We start from the raw sequence: 15415 nt of genomic DNA, 5'->3' as shown, positions 1-15415 counted from the left end.
TAAAATCCTGAGTGGTGTTGAATGGTTAAAAGTGAATTGATTTTTCACTCTTTCAAAAAGTACAAAGACTAGGGAACACTCAATGAAATTAAATGGAAATAATTTTAAAACAAATAGGAGGAAATATTTTTTTCACTCAAAGATATAGTTAAGATCTGGAATTCGTTGCTGGAGGATGTGGTGACAGCGGATAGTGTATCTGGGTTTAAAAAGGTTTGGACAATTTCCTGGAAGAAAATTCTATAGTCTGCTATTGAGACAGGCATGGAGAAGCTGTTGCTTGCTCTGGGATCGATAGCTTGGAATGTTTCTACTAATTGGGTTTTTGCCAGGTACAGTGACCTGGATTTGCCACTGTTGGAAGCAGGATACTGTGCTAGATGGACCATTGATCTGACCCAGTATGGCTACTCTTGCGTTCTTAGATCATGTACTGCTGATAACTGTGAAGTAGACATTTGTCTCATGACTTCTTCCTTCCTTCCAAATCTGCTCTGTATTGCAACATCTCTCTCTCTCTTTCTGTGTGTGTGTATATATATATATATATATATATATATATATATATATATATATATATATAAGTGTGTGATTGTGTGTGTGTGATTGTGTGTTTGTGTTTTGTTACTGTCGATTATATGTAACAATTTGATTATGAGAATTACAAAACCTGCAGAAATAGTTCTTTTTTGATTTTCTTGTGCAATTTATCACAGGACCAGAGGCTTCATTTTAATCCTTATTCTGCATCAATAAATATGAAATAATTATATGAAGTTTTGTAAAATAGTTTAAGATGATACAACCATGATATTTTTGGAATCTTTCAAACATCTCAAGGTTTAATACCATGAAGTTCCTTTAAGTTCACCATGTGAGACAATTAATTTTCCAGTAATTTGTGTAACAGTCTGGTCTTTTAATTTTAAGAAAAGTGATTTATTTACTGCATATTCTCAGAGAGATGAAAGTATAGAAAATGATATTTGCACAGTAACGTTGCTCATTTTAATTTAAATAATGAAATAAAATATACATAATAAGTCATGGTGATAATGATGTGAAGGGGCATGAAAGTCAGGCTTTGGACGTTTGGCACACATGTCCCAAATCCGAATAGTAAATGTAACCATTTTCGAAAAAGCAAAACGTCTATCTTTTTTTTTTTTTTTAAATACTGTTTGTAACAAGGTTTTGTACTCTGTGCATTTATCTTTTCAGGCCATTTTCAAAAAAAAAATGCACAAGTGAAAAACATAGAAAATCAAACCATTGGAATGTGGGAGGAGCCAGTATTTTTAGCCCACTGGTCCCCTAGACATCCCAGGAGAACAATGGGGCACCTTAGGGTGCACTGCTATGGACTTCAAATAAATGTTTCCAGATACACATCTCACCGTTGCTCCCCTATCTTGTCTACTGAGCCCCCCAAAACCCACTACCCCCAACTGTACACCACTATGATAGCTCTATGGGTGAAGGGGGCACCTATATGTGGCTACAGTGAGATTTTGGTGAGTTTTGGAGGGTTCAGTTCATGAATCTGGTTCATGTGCCCTGAAGTAGTGATTTGGAGATCATGAAATGCTGGCCATCGTTGGAGGACCTAAGGGTTCCTTTTACTAAACTGCGCCAACAAGTGGCCTGCGCTGGTGTAGATGCGTGTATTGGATGCACGCAGGTCCATTTTTCAGCGCACCTGCAAAAAAAGACCTTTTTTTTGTTTAGCCAAAAATGGACGTGTGGCAAAATAAAAATTGGTGCACATCATTTTGGGCCTGAGACCTTACCACCACCCATTGACCTAGCGGTAAAGTCTGACGCTTTAACTAGACAGTAATCATCAGTGTGTGTAGAATGCTGATTACCACCAGAAATTTTCCGAGGCGCATAGTGGGTGAGCGTAAAAATGAAATTACCGCCTCCGCCACGTGGTAGCTGAGCAGTAGTTCAAGTTTGACGCATGTAGGGCGCGCATGTGCGCCTACGCAGCTTAGCATAAGGGCCCCTAAGACTCTTAAGATAAGCTTTCTCTTCTGATATATCTGCATTTAAGTTCAAAAATATCACAAGTTTTCAGAGTGGTGTTTAAAAGTGAAAAATATCACAAGTTTTCAGAGTAACGTTTAGTAATTACATTTTTCTAAGGAGGTTTTTTTTTTATGCCTATAATTGGAACAGATAAACTACAATGAATAGAGAAATCTTATTATTCCTCGGAGGCTTTCTCCACCTTGAATAAACATATAATTAACTCCTGTTTCATGTTTAAAAGATATACAAGTTAGTGAGCTTTTTTATGGAGAGTATTAAGATTATTTAGATACATATTTTATAAAATATATATAGAGAATCCATATGCAGAGGCACATGTGTTATTGTACTTACATGTCCATATATAGATTTGCACTTTTAGAAAAGCCTGTTTCCACATGTAGCACAATGTTTACACAAGGAAAAACTTTTTGAAATGACCTACATTATCTGCCAGTTTTAGCATTAGTACACAGGCCCCTTAGATGAAGATCATGGCTGCTGGCAACTAAAGTGACTGCTTTTATTGCGACTTAGGCCTGATTTATGAATACTTTGTTCTCATTCTTTCTATAGGGAAACAGCCTAATAGATCAGGCCCTTGAATTGGATCAGTTCCCTTAGCAGCAAAGATGTGAATGGTATGAAAACATCTGTTAAGTCCAGAGAGAAATAAAGGTCAGCAAATAGGTTGCAGGTGATGCCTTGGGGTGTCTTAAAAGAAGAAAAAGTTCTCACCTACAGCTTGCTTGTTGGTCTTTATTGCTGCATCAAAGAGAACTACCATGTCATCTACACTATCTTAGGACCAGAGCAAGCAAGACATTAATGCTAATATATAATACAAGAAGTTATAGCAAAATAGTTGGGCATTGGTTACAAATTAGGACAGATTAAGTAATACACCAGGAGATGAATTCTATATATGGTGCTAAAAAAAAATGCTGTTCTATAAACCGAGCTTAAAGTTAGGCACAGTTTATAGAATAGCACTGGGGACTTGTGCCTAACTTTAGGTGCAGCCATCTGCACCAACTGTGGTACAAATGTACATACCTAAATTAGGCGCATATCCCTGTTATTCTGTAACAACGAGTGTAAATGCCTGGAATGCCCCATTCTACCCATGACCCTCCCATTTTCATGCTCCTTTTTAATACTTGTGCATAAAATTTAGGCACAGATCCCATGCCTACATTTCTGCAAGTTCCAATTAAATCTAATTAGTGCCACTAATTGCTTGTTGAAAACCCAATTAGCACTAATTAGCTCATTATTCAATTCAATTGCATGTTCAAATTGGGCATGCCCCCAAACTTGCACACACAATTTTTGTCGACTTTTATAGAATTAAGGTGCAGATGTATAGCAAATTTGTATGTGCTAAATAAGTCATGATAATACATATTAAATCAGGGGAAAAAAAAGTTTTTTTCAGGAACAGAAAAATGGCACTGAGAAAGAAGTGAGAATCCTAAACTGGTATTGCCTCATGAGACATTGGTGTAACTTTCAGGCACAATTGAGGAAAAGATGATTGGAAGTAGAGAATGTTTCAGAAATGAGATCAACCCTTTCCAGATCAGAGAGTGAAGGAAAGGCAAGGGGAATGTGCATGAAAACAATGGATTTGCAGGCAGAAAAGTGCTCAGTACCTGTTGGAGATCAAGTGTGATGGTCACAAAATGATATTCCATCCCATTCTGGATACTTGGACTTTGCCACCAGTAGTTCTTCCCATCAATTGCATTTGTTATCGGATGGCGCACTGTTGGTGGAAAAAAGATTTGTTGCAAACATGAGCAGAAAAGGTATCAGTTTATCTACTTCATTTGAAGAAACCTGCAATGCTGAAAATTATTGGCTTAGCCCATGCAGTTAAAAAAGTGTGATTGGTATATCAAGATGTCAAAAAGTTACACTGGAACAGAAAAAAAATGTAGAAACCATAACTATTACTGCCAATGTTTTTTACCCTCTAGACAAGAGTTCAATTATATTTTTGGAACTAAAATAAAATTCCATGTAGCTTCATAGAAAATGTCAATATTTTTGAAGTCTAGCATAAAATAAATAAACTACTGCTTTTAAAGAAGGAATAACTGATGTCAGTTGCTTCCATAATCTTAAGGGTTTTTTTAAATTTGGGGGCAATTTAGCTTGTATATCAAGAAAAATGATATGATACAACATTTGCAAACATAGGGGGTCTTCTTTTACTAAAGCTTAGCTCAAATTATCTGCTGCAGGGCTCATAGGAATAACATGGGCCCTGCTAAAGATAACTCAAGCTAAGATTTGGTAAAAGACCCCCGCAGGCTTTTAAAATTACACTTGGCTTTTGATTTTGCCTTTTCAGTAGTTAAGAACATAAGAATAGCCATTCTCGGTCATACCAATGGTCTATCTAGTCCAGTATCCTGCTTCCAACAGTGGCCAATTCAGGTCACAAGTACCTGGCAGAAAACCAAATAGTAGCAACATTCCATGCTGCCAATCCTGGGGCATGCAGTGGCTTCCCCATGTCTGTCTCAGTAGCAGACTATGGACTTTTCCTCCAGGAATTTGTCCAAACCTTTTTTAAACCCAACATGCTAACCACTGTTATCACATTCTCCAGCAACAAGTTCCACAGCTTAACTATTCTTTGAGCAAAAGTATATTTCCTCCGCTTTGTTTTAAAAGTATTTCCAGGTAATTTCATTGAGTGTCCACTGTCTTTTACCCGTTCTACACCACTCAGGATTTTGCAGACCTCAATTATATCCTCCCTCAGCTGTCTCTTTTCCAAGCTGAAGAGCCCTAACCTCTTTAGCCTTTCCTCATATGAGAGGAGTTCCATCCCCTTTATCATTTTGGTTGCTCTTCTTTGAACCGTTTCTAATTCTGCTATATCTTTTTTGAGATAAAAATCTATTTTTTAGCATGTGGGAAACACTCATTAATCCCAAAACTACCGCAGAGTGATTGAGCATGCCCTGCGGTAGTGGTTTTCAGAGGTAGCCCTATAATGAGGCCAACTGAGGTGGCATCCTCAGGTGACACTCTACATGGAGCAGCACTCTCCAGGGAGCAGCATCTTGCTGCTAGCCAGCCTACCTGCTAGTTAGCTATCTCTACCATACTTCTCCCCCTGCATCTTACCTTTCTTTCTATTCCGCACCCAAGCCCCCCCCCCCCCCGGGATGACATCTCCCCTCTTTGTACCTCAACCCCCTTTCCTTAGTCTATCTTTAATTTATTGGAAAAGTTGCTGGGCGGCGGCAGCGATTCCATACGCTGCCCTGCCGGCAGCCCGACATCTTCTCTCTACTGCGGACTGTCCTCTCTGATGTAATTTCCTGTTTCCTTTGGGGCAGGCCGCAGTAGAGAGAAAATGTTGGGCTGGGGACAGGGCAGGGTGTGTGGATCGCTTTATCTTGCCCAGATATACTAAATTACAAGGGCATAGGATGATATTATTATTATTATTATTTATTACATTTGTATCCCGCGCTTTCCCACACACAGCAGGTTCAATGCGGCTTACATAGTAAACAGAATTACAAAGTATTGTAAGGAGAATATTATAAATTGTAATAAACATAGTAATAGTAAGGTTTTAAGAATATGTGAATTGAACATGAAAAGGTAAACAAGGTATGATAGGCAAAAGGAAAGAGATTGGGAGGGGTATGGTGTAGGGAGATGGAGAAGAGAAGACTGGGGTATGAGGATAAGGAGTTTGGGAGACATGGTTTAAGGTAGAATCATCTTCAGAGCAGGAGATGTTTGGGTGGGCTTAAAAGGTTAGGTTGGGTCATTAGGGTAAGCTTGCATGAAGAGATGTGTCTTCAACATTTTTCATAAACTTTTTGTGTTGTATTGCAGTTAGTAGTATGGTGAAGCTGAAAAACATTTTTACTCTGAGGATCAGTAAATGATGTAATTGTCAGAGAATACTGACAAAGAACAATGGCCACAACTAGAAGGTCTACAAGATGACAATAATGGAGGCAACATTGATGGCACCAATTTTTCTTTTAAATTTTTGCTCCTTGAAAAGGCAAAAATAGGCCTTTAATTTTTGAAGCAGATATGTTTTTCGAATACGTACCAGTTCTAGTTGTTTTTTTCCATTTTCACTAATATGAGAGTTACACATGAATTATGCATGAGTATATGCTAATCGGGTTTTCTTTAGTGCACCTGATCTATTATTTGGCACTTATTCCAGTTTTATATTTAGAAAGCACATTGGACTGCATATCCTTATTTACAGTGATGCGAAGGCCTTTAAAGTTGATTGATTTTAGCATTTTGAACTAGCTTATATCATATTTATATTTATCAGTTGTAGTATAGTTATTCATCTTATCACCTATGGTTTTCACATATCCTCCCTATTTGCAAATAGATCTTTTTCTTCTTTTCCCTTCTCTTTCTTGTTTAAGAGCGCTTTTGCTTGTAGAGCAATATTTGACTTGCATTGCTGAAAATTATTAGACGTAAGAACCAGCTTACTGATTCCTTCTACTATCACTTGCATACAATGTATATAAGTATCATAAAGAGGAATACTATCCGTCTGTCATTTTGGGTTGTTTTTAATTTATTTATAGAATTGTCTATTTTTATGGTTTCCAATATACAGCTATTGCATTCTAGAATGATATTACATGCACATATTTGAATGTCTGTTTATTTACTGATATCTATACTTTATATTTTATTTATTATTTTGATGACCACTCTGGTATTTTAATGTTATTTATATGTGATTTTATGATTTGTACTTTTAGATTTCCTATTGACCCCTGGTGCAGACATATTCTTATGCCGAAATATAGCTGTGAGTATTTTAGATACTGGCAATAAAAGAATCATCTGGTTCCCACATTTGACTATTGAGTCCACGTTTTGGTTCATCTTTGGTGTTTTAGGGTCCACTGTAACATGTGTAGTACTGCCTATTCATAGGTTACTCCATGGGGAATTCTATGCCACTGCTCAATGCAGAATTTGTGCAGAATTCTGTAATTGCCTTGCAGAATTCTGCACAGGGAACAGAAGGGAACAAAACATCAGGTTTCTGATCCCCCTCCCCTTGTAGCACACACCCAAAGACTGCTCCAAAAATATCCCACCTCCCCCTCCGGATCATGTGGCATACGGAAGAAACAAGCAGCTGCGCATCAGACCACTTCCTCCTCCTCTTCTGCAGGCCTGGGCCAGCTGTTGTACAGAGTCTGGCATGGTTCACATAAGCAGTAGGCCCAGGCCAGCAGAGGAAGAGGTTTGATGTGCAGCTGCGTATTTCTTCCTTATGCCACAATATCTGGGAGGAAAATGTAGAGGCAAGGACAGAAAAAGTACAGAGATGTAGGGGTTGGGGCTGAGGGGAGAGAAAGAACTAGGATGCAGAGAAAGCTGGGGGAAGGGAAGAGGTTCAAGCTAAATCAGGGTGGGGAGGGTAGAACCTGAAGCTAAGTTGGTATGAGAGAGAACTGGGCAGGGTGGAACCTGGAGGGCAATATTACTGGTTAAGGAAGACGCTGGGGGAGTGGTTAGGCTTTATGATTGGAGGAATTCTGTACAAACAAATTACGAAGATGCAGAATTTTAAAATATTGTGCACAGAATTTTCAACATTTATATGCAGAATTGTTTATTTTGTGCCAGATTTCACCAGGAGTAATAGGTAGAGTTGTTGCTGTTTGAATCATAGCATTAGTGTTACTGTTATATGACATGTTTTCTAAATGTATGTTGAGTGGATTTTCTTTAAGTTTTGCATTTCACAATGTACCTGGTATAGAGATTTATGTTGCGATTGCTCTGATGACATGAGAATCAGAACTGTATTGTGACTTCCATGGAGAAATATCCTAATTATGATCTGCCCCTTGGGGGTGGGGTGGGGGGAGGTTTGACTTTTGTGGATGCAAAACATGTTTACATTTAACTCGTAAAAACTGCTATATTGTGTCAGACCAAAGGTCCCTGAGGGTCAAATATGCAATGTACAACATACAAGCATTACTGATCTGGTGTGTTCTAACTATTTAGAAAGCAAAGCCTGTAGATCTTTCCAAATTTATACCCCGGATGTACCACTTGAAAATCTCAATCATTGTGGTAGTGAATGCCACTCTCTGGGATGGTGAAGTAGTAATTCCCAACAAAACCTCTGGAAAAAGTTCAAAAAGTACAACACCAGAGAAAAATTATATAGGAGTTGCTTTAGTGAAGGAATTGACCCAATGTCACTCCATGTAATTAAGTGATACTATACTATATATATATTTTTTTTATTTATAGAGATATTCTCAGAGTAGTACACTCACCCAAACGAAGCGCTGCTATTCAAAGCTGCACTTCTAAGGGTGGATAAGTTTCTCAATCATAGAACTTCTCTAAAGGTATTTTTACTGTTTGCAAAACACACCCTTGTATCAATTAAATATTTTTATATATATTTTTGGTGTGTCTAATACCTTATATATCATGGAGTTAAATTGAGTCAATTCCTACACTACTCCAATAAAAACCTCTATGCACACCCAAACTTACGTGTGCTACTATCTAATAATTATAGAAAAATGCAAGTATAAATATAAACTCTTTGCATCTATAAATATAGGCACTTAGCGTTTTTCGAAGTCACGTAGAGGTTCATGTGAAAGTTCCTCAATGGTTGTAAACCTTAAAGTCCATGCTTATTGTCCATACTTATTATCCACACTGTTGTAACCACTCTTCCTAGAAACTTCACTCTACTTGTGGCTTCAAGATAGAATCATAACGAGTCCGACTCTGCAGGGTTTCGAAATTCTTCCTCAGGAACTTCGTATATGATAATTTTTGTCAGCCAAAAGCTAAAAAGAAGAAGTGCCTCTCTTCCACAACGTTCTCTAAGTAATGCCAACGAGGATCTTTAAACGCTCCCAGGCAGGAAATGACATCATTGAATCAGCTGAAATTGATGATAGTCCATAAATTACCACAAAAGTATCCACTTGAAAACTAAATCTAATGAAATGAAAACAACAGCGATAACAATAAAATAGTCCATGATCTCAAATTACTGTATTCCATTCGATCGAATCATTCAGTCCATCTGGAGTCATAGTTCCCAATTCAAAGATCCAATATTGCTCATTTCTGTTTAAAATGAAATCCATGTCATCCCTTCTCATAGGGCGAAGTACTTGATCGATAATTAACCACTTCAATTGTATAAATTGATGATTTTTGTCAATGCAGTGTTTGACGAGTGGGGCAGTTAAAACTTGTCTATGTAATCTACTCTTGTGTTTAGTGAGCCGAAGTTTGATCTGCCTTTTAGTGCGACCCACATATCATTTTTGGCAGGGACATATAATCCCATAAACTACAAAAGTAGATTTACAAGTGGTATTAGTTTTGTACCTATACGTCTTATTGGGAAATTTAGGAGATACCCACTGAGCACCTTCAAATGTTTGGGCACAAAATTGACAATGACCACACGCTTTATGGCCAATCAAAGGTGGCACAGGAGAATTACTGACGGTGTCTTCATAAGCTTGCACAGAATGCACCAATCTATCCCGCAAATTTGGACCACGTTTGTAGGCAATGCAGGGACGTTGCTGAAAAGGTACGTGAAGAGAAAGAATATCCCAGTGATGATTGATTACATGCAATCTGAGGTGCCAAATTCGTATATGTAAGGACACAAACAAACTTGTCCAAAGTATCAATAGATTTTTCTTGTAACAGTAATGATCGCTGAGCAAACCAAGCTCGTTTAAATGCCTTCCGAATGCTTCGATCAGACTACCCCTTTCCTGCAAGTGATTTATTAATACCCTGGATTGTTGACAAAATGTAGCATCTGAAGAACAGATGTGTCGCAGCCTTAAAAACTGTCCCACTGGTAGAAAGTCTTTCAAACGATAAGGATGATGGCTCTGATATTGGAGCAATGAATTCCGTTTAGTAGATTTTCGAAAGACTGTCACCGCTAATCTCTGTTGATGTTTATATATCCAAGTGTCCAAAAATGAAATATGCTCTAAATTACTTTGCATAGTAAATCTCAAATTTCCATCAAGAGAATTCAACCACGTAACAAACTGATTCAATGCTTGTTGAGAAGATGTCCAAATCAGAAAAAACATCATCAATAAATCGATGCCAAATTTTAACATATTGAAACCACTGTGAGGCGTAAAGATATTTTTCTTCAAAGGCACTAACATACAAATTAGCAATGCTAGGTGCTGCAGCAGTGCCCATAGCCACCCCATGATGTTGAGCATAATAAGTAGATTCAAAACAGAAATAGTTCTTCAAAAGGACTAATTTGGCCAAATCATATAGAAAAGTAATTGTAACCCGTGTTAATGACGATCTGTTGAGCAATGTGTCATGTACAATTTGTAGTGCAGCTGGCTGAGGAATGTTTGAATATAAGGACTCTAGGTCCATAGTTACTAATATCATATCTGAAGTCACAGGTCCTACTTGAGTGAGGACACGCAAAAAATGTGAAGTGTCCTTGAATTAAGATCTTGCTTTAATGACAGCCGGTTGTAAGTGAAGATCCAAAAAATGAGAAAGAGGTTCCAACACAGTGTCCCTTAAGGACACTATGGGACGTCCTGGGGGGGGGGGGGGTCCCTCAATCATTTATGGATCTTCAGAACGGTATAAAATACCAGTATCTTTGGACTATGATTCACTAAATATCGTGCTTCTGGCTTCATGATAATACCTTCCTGAACTGCAACTTGAACCAAGTGATTAATTTCCTTAATCAGTTCAGGGGTAGGATCATGATCCAGCACAGCATAATATGACGTACCAGCTAATTGCCTCATAACTTCCCTCCGATATTGAATGTAATCCTGAACAACAACGGAACCCCCCCTTATCAGCAGGGCGGATTACTATAGAGGAATTAGAGGCCAATTGCTGGACCGCCACGTTCCTGCCTTGTAAAGTTGACATATTGTTTTGATCTCATGACATGACCCATATTAGCTTGCTGCTGCTCTAAACGTTCAACATCACGTAGAGTTGGCCCGTTTTTTCCAAAATTTACAAGTTTGTTTATATTTTCTCAAGATCAACAACATTCCCCAGTGCACTCTTATGAAAAACCTCTAGTGTGCCCTAAGTCTACATGGGTTCCTCCTGGCAACCTTGATTCTCACATTTCTACGTTCAAAGCCCTACTTATTAGGGATGTTGAATGTTTAGAGCAGCAGCAAGCTAATATGGGTCATGTCATGAGATCAAAACAATATGTCAACTTTACGAGGCAGGAACGTGAGGTATTAGACACACAAAAAATGATCTTCACTTCATCATTGGCAAAAACCTTCCAAAATTTTTTTTCTGTTTCTTTTATTAATTTTTATCATTTATATCTTAATAGTACAATTTTTATTGTCTTCCAGCATTCAATGTCCATTATTTACTGATAATACAAATATGAAAACGCACTTATCTCAGTGATACCCTTGTAATATGCAGGATAAGAATCAAGCCAAATTCTTCAAGCTTTCCACATGCTCCCCGGGTCAACGATGGCCAGTGTTTCGCTTAGCTGCTTCAGGGTCCCAGAAGGCGGGACATTATTCTATCGACAACACTCATTGATATTTAGATTTCAGCCAGGCCTTTGACATGGTTCTACACAGATAACTTTTAAATATACTGACCTTGCTTTGGTCCTTAAAATGATTGACTTGGTCAAAAACTGGTTGAATAGGAGGTGACAAAAGGTAAATAGAGTTCACTCTGAGGATAGGGGAGTTATAAATGGTTTCCCACAGGCGTTGGGAAAAATCCAATATGAAAATCGTCTTCCTCTCAGTGGATAAATATGCACCGTTCACAGTGTGCATACTTTTACCAGTCTATGAAAGGAGGAGCTGGAGATAGGAAGAAGTGAAGTCAGAAAGATTGTGCATGTGCATACTATAAGACTTTCATTCCGAAAGCTCCAAGCATACTTTAAGAGAGTATTTTTGCACCTGATTTGGAGCACATATTCACTCACATTTAAGTGAGAGGTTTTTCAGTCAGCCACTAGTTGGTCTGGAAATTTATCAGAGGCCCTCCACGTGGTAGGGCAGCACAGTTGACAATGACTAGAAATCTAGCCCATAAAAGGTTAAGCTGGTCAGTGTTTGCTGGAAGTTACCCTATGTTCTATCTGCAGGGAGAAGGCTCTTCAGACTACAAGATGGCTGCAGTACATCCCATAGGTAGAACGGAGGAAGTGGATCCTCACACAGCTATCCCCAAACATTATAAGGTAATTAAGGGGCCCTTTTACTAAACTGCTGAGGAGTGGCCTAGTGGTTAGGGTGGTGGACTCTGGTCCTGGGGAACTGAGTTTGATTCCCACTTCAGGCACAGCTCCTTGTGACTCTGGGCAAGTCACTTAACCCTCTATTGCCCCAGGTACAAATAAGTACCTGTATATGTAAGCCGCATTGAGCCTGCCACGAGTGGGAAAGTGCGGGGTACAAATGTAACTAAAATAAATAAACATTTTGCACTCAGCAAGTACCGATATTACTGCACAGTAAGTGCAAAAAAAAAACACCAAGAAAAACAACCTATGTAGATTGGTGATGTTCCAAGCATGTTCCCATCCAGTTACTGCACATAAAAGTACTATATAGCATGGAAAATGCAGTTGCAGATAGCATAGATGAACTTACCATCGTTGAGCTATTTGTGCCAGGGACAGTGAGCAAACAGTAAGTGACTGCACATGAACTGCAATGCCCAGTTTATACGCACTGCCTACCCATAGCCCCCTCATTTCCTGCTTTATAGATAATTTAGCATGTAGTGTCATTCCAGTGTGGTAACAGTTACTGTACACTAATGACATACTAACTGCTCAGCACACTTTAGAAAAAGGGTTGCTAAAGCCTGTATGAAAGAAAAAGAAAAGTCCTATCATCAGGATTTAACTAGAAGGTTAGAAGATTTCATTGCAAATGTGCTCATGGTCATTATGGAGGTAATTTTAGATCAGTTATATGACAAGTACACATATACACATTTGAAGGGCATATACAGGTAAGCGCTGATTTTAGATCATTATCCAGCTTATTTTCAAAAGAGAAAGACACCCATATTTCGACCCAAATCGGAAGATGGGCGTCTTTCTCCTGTGGGCGAACAAATCAGTATAATCGAAAGCTGATTTTGGTCGTCTTCAACTGCACTCCGTCGCAGGAACGAACAAAGTGGACGGTGTGTGTTGGAGGCGTGGTGAAGGTGGGGCTGGGGCGTGGTTATCGGCCAAGGAGAGATGGGCATCTTTAGCTGATAATCGAAACAAGAAGGGCGTTTTGGACAAGAATTTGGTCCGCTTTATTTGGACCCTTTTTTTCAGGTCCAAGTCCCAAAAAAGTGCCCCAACTGACCAGATGACCGCCGGAGGGAATCGGGGTTGACCTCCCCTGACTCCCCCAGTGGTCACTAACCCCCTCCCACCAACAAAAACCCACTTTACAAACTTTTTTTTCCAGCCTGTATGCCAGCCTCAAATGCCGTACCCACCTCCATGACAGCAGAATGTATTCTATCCTGTGACAGCCTTTCCCTGGTTCTGATGTGGCTCTCGGGTGAGTGTGACACCTTTTCTGTTATGTACACTGCAGAGTCACATCAGCAATGCATTGTGGTGGGTGTAGGGTATTGGGCTCCATGATTCCACTAGCTTTTGTTCAATGCTCACGATGTTGGTAGTTGGTAGGCTTTACTCCCATGGTGCTTTTCCCTCTGCTTACTGGGTCAGAGTGTGCCCTGTTTTGTTTCCGGTAGTCCCAGGGGCGTATCTGAACTGCGGCGGTAGGAGGGGCCAGGGCCAGAATGAGGGGGCACATTATAGCCCCCCCCCCCCCGCTGCCGCCGCTGCCATTGCCGATCCCCCTCCCCCCAGCCGCTGCCATTGCCAATCTCCCCCCGCCATTGCTGTCACCTACCTTCGCTCATTCTGTTTCTGAGTCTGACGTGCAGCGACGTCAGACTCAGAAGAAACTTTCGGCGCCAGCTTTAGTGGAAGAAATGAAAGGACCTCGGCTTGGCTGGCGGGGGTTGGGGGTCCCCCGCCAGCTGACGGAATTCTTTTAAAGGCAGCCGGCAGCGGCAGGAGGACGCGGACCTCGGCTGGCGGGGGTTGGGGTCCCCCGCCAGCGAAGGTAGGTGACAGCAACGGAGGGGGAGGGTTGGCAGCGGTAGGGGGGTCCAGGGCGAAATCTGCAGGGGCCCAGGCCCCTGAGGCCCCACGCAGATACGCCCCTGGGTAGTCCATGATGTAGTGGCCATTTTGTAAGCCAGTTTTAGTTCCCTTTCATGTGTTACCCACGTTACTGAAAGTGGGCATTGTACAGCATTTTGCCAGCTCTGACCTACTGCTAATCTCAGTACCAGGGAGACTCTTTGCCAGTGGGGCACAACCTTTGATCTGCAGTTAACTGTGAGTAAATGTGCTTATTCCAATAAAGGACGTTTTCGGAGACATTAGTCTTCAGGTGTCAACTGGTGTGCCAAGGTTCTACAGCAGCAACAAGTCCTAGAGGCCTGGAGCACTTTTAGTGGGTACTGCAGTGCACTTCAGGCAGGCGGACCCAGGCCCATCCCCCCTACCTGTAACACTTGTGCTGGTAAATGGGAGGCCTCTAAAATCCACTGTACCCACATGTAGGTGCCCCCTTCACCCCTAAGAGCTATGGTAGTGTTGTACATTTGTGGGTAGTGGGTTTTGGGGGAGGGGGTTGAGGGCTCAGCACCCATGGTAAGGAAGCTATGCATGTGGGAGCTGTTTCGGACGTCCACCGCACTGACCTCTAGGGTGCCCAGTTGGTGTCCTGGCATGACAGGGGGGCGAGTGTACTACGAATCCTGGCCCCTCCCATGACCAAATGGCTCGGATTAGGACATTTGTGAGCTAGCCGGTTTTAGTTTCCATTATCACAAAAAAAAAAAAAAAAAACGCCCAGCTCAGAAACAAACAAATCCATGGCATTTGGTCTGTACAAACCGTATTTTCGAAACAAAACAAAGACGTCCATTTTTTTCGAAAATACGGTCTGTCCCTCCTCTTCACGTACCCGTTTTCAGACATAGACGCCCATGGAGATAGGCGTTCGCGTTCGATTATGCCCCTCCACATAAACGTGTGAATGCTGCCAAATGCAGTTTCAAAGGGAGCATGTTTCTGTGCATGGTTTGGGCATACCAAAAAATCATTTATACACTGCCTTGGGTGAATCTCTTTATAAAGATGGTTAATATATTCCAATAAAAAAATAAGTATGTATGAATTCAAGATTTGGCATGGGAATGCACATATATTTCCAAAATATTTCCCATGTGCTTTTGC

General features: G+C 40.3%; 1 protein-coding gene across 1 annotated transcript in view; it reads right to left on the bottom strand.

The window, feature by feature from the left end:
- LAMA2 (laminin subunit alpha 2) overlaps window positions 1-15415 on the bottom strand; it is a 1107608-nt gene that overhangs the window by 785684 nt on the left and 306509 nt on the right. The window contains exon 3 of the mRNA XM_030196530.1: window positions 3690-3802. Coding sequence (XP_030052390.1) covers window positions 3690-3802 — 113 coding nt within the window. The remainder of the gene's footprint in view (window positions 1-3689; window positions 3803-15415) is intronic.

The sequence above is a fragment of the Microcaecilia unicolor genome, chromosome 3, assembly GCF_901765095.1.
Source record: "Microcaecilia unicolor chromosome 3, aMicUni1.1, whole genome shotgun sequence".
Lineage (NCBI taxonomy): Eukaryota > Metazoa > Chordata > Amphibia > Gymnophiona > Siphonopidae > Microcaecilia > Microcaecilia unicolor.
This window is presented reverse-complemented; position numbering and strand designations above follow the sequence as displayed.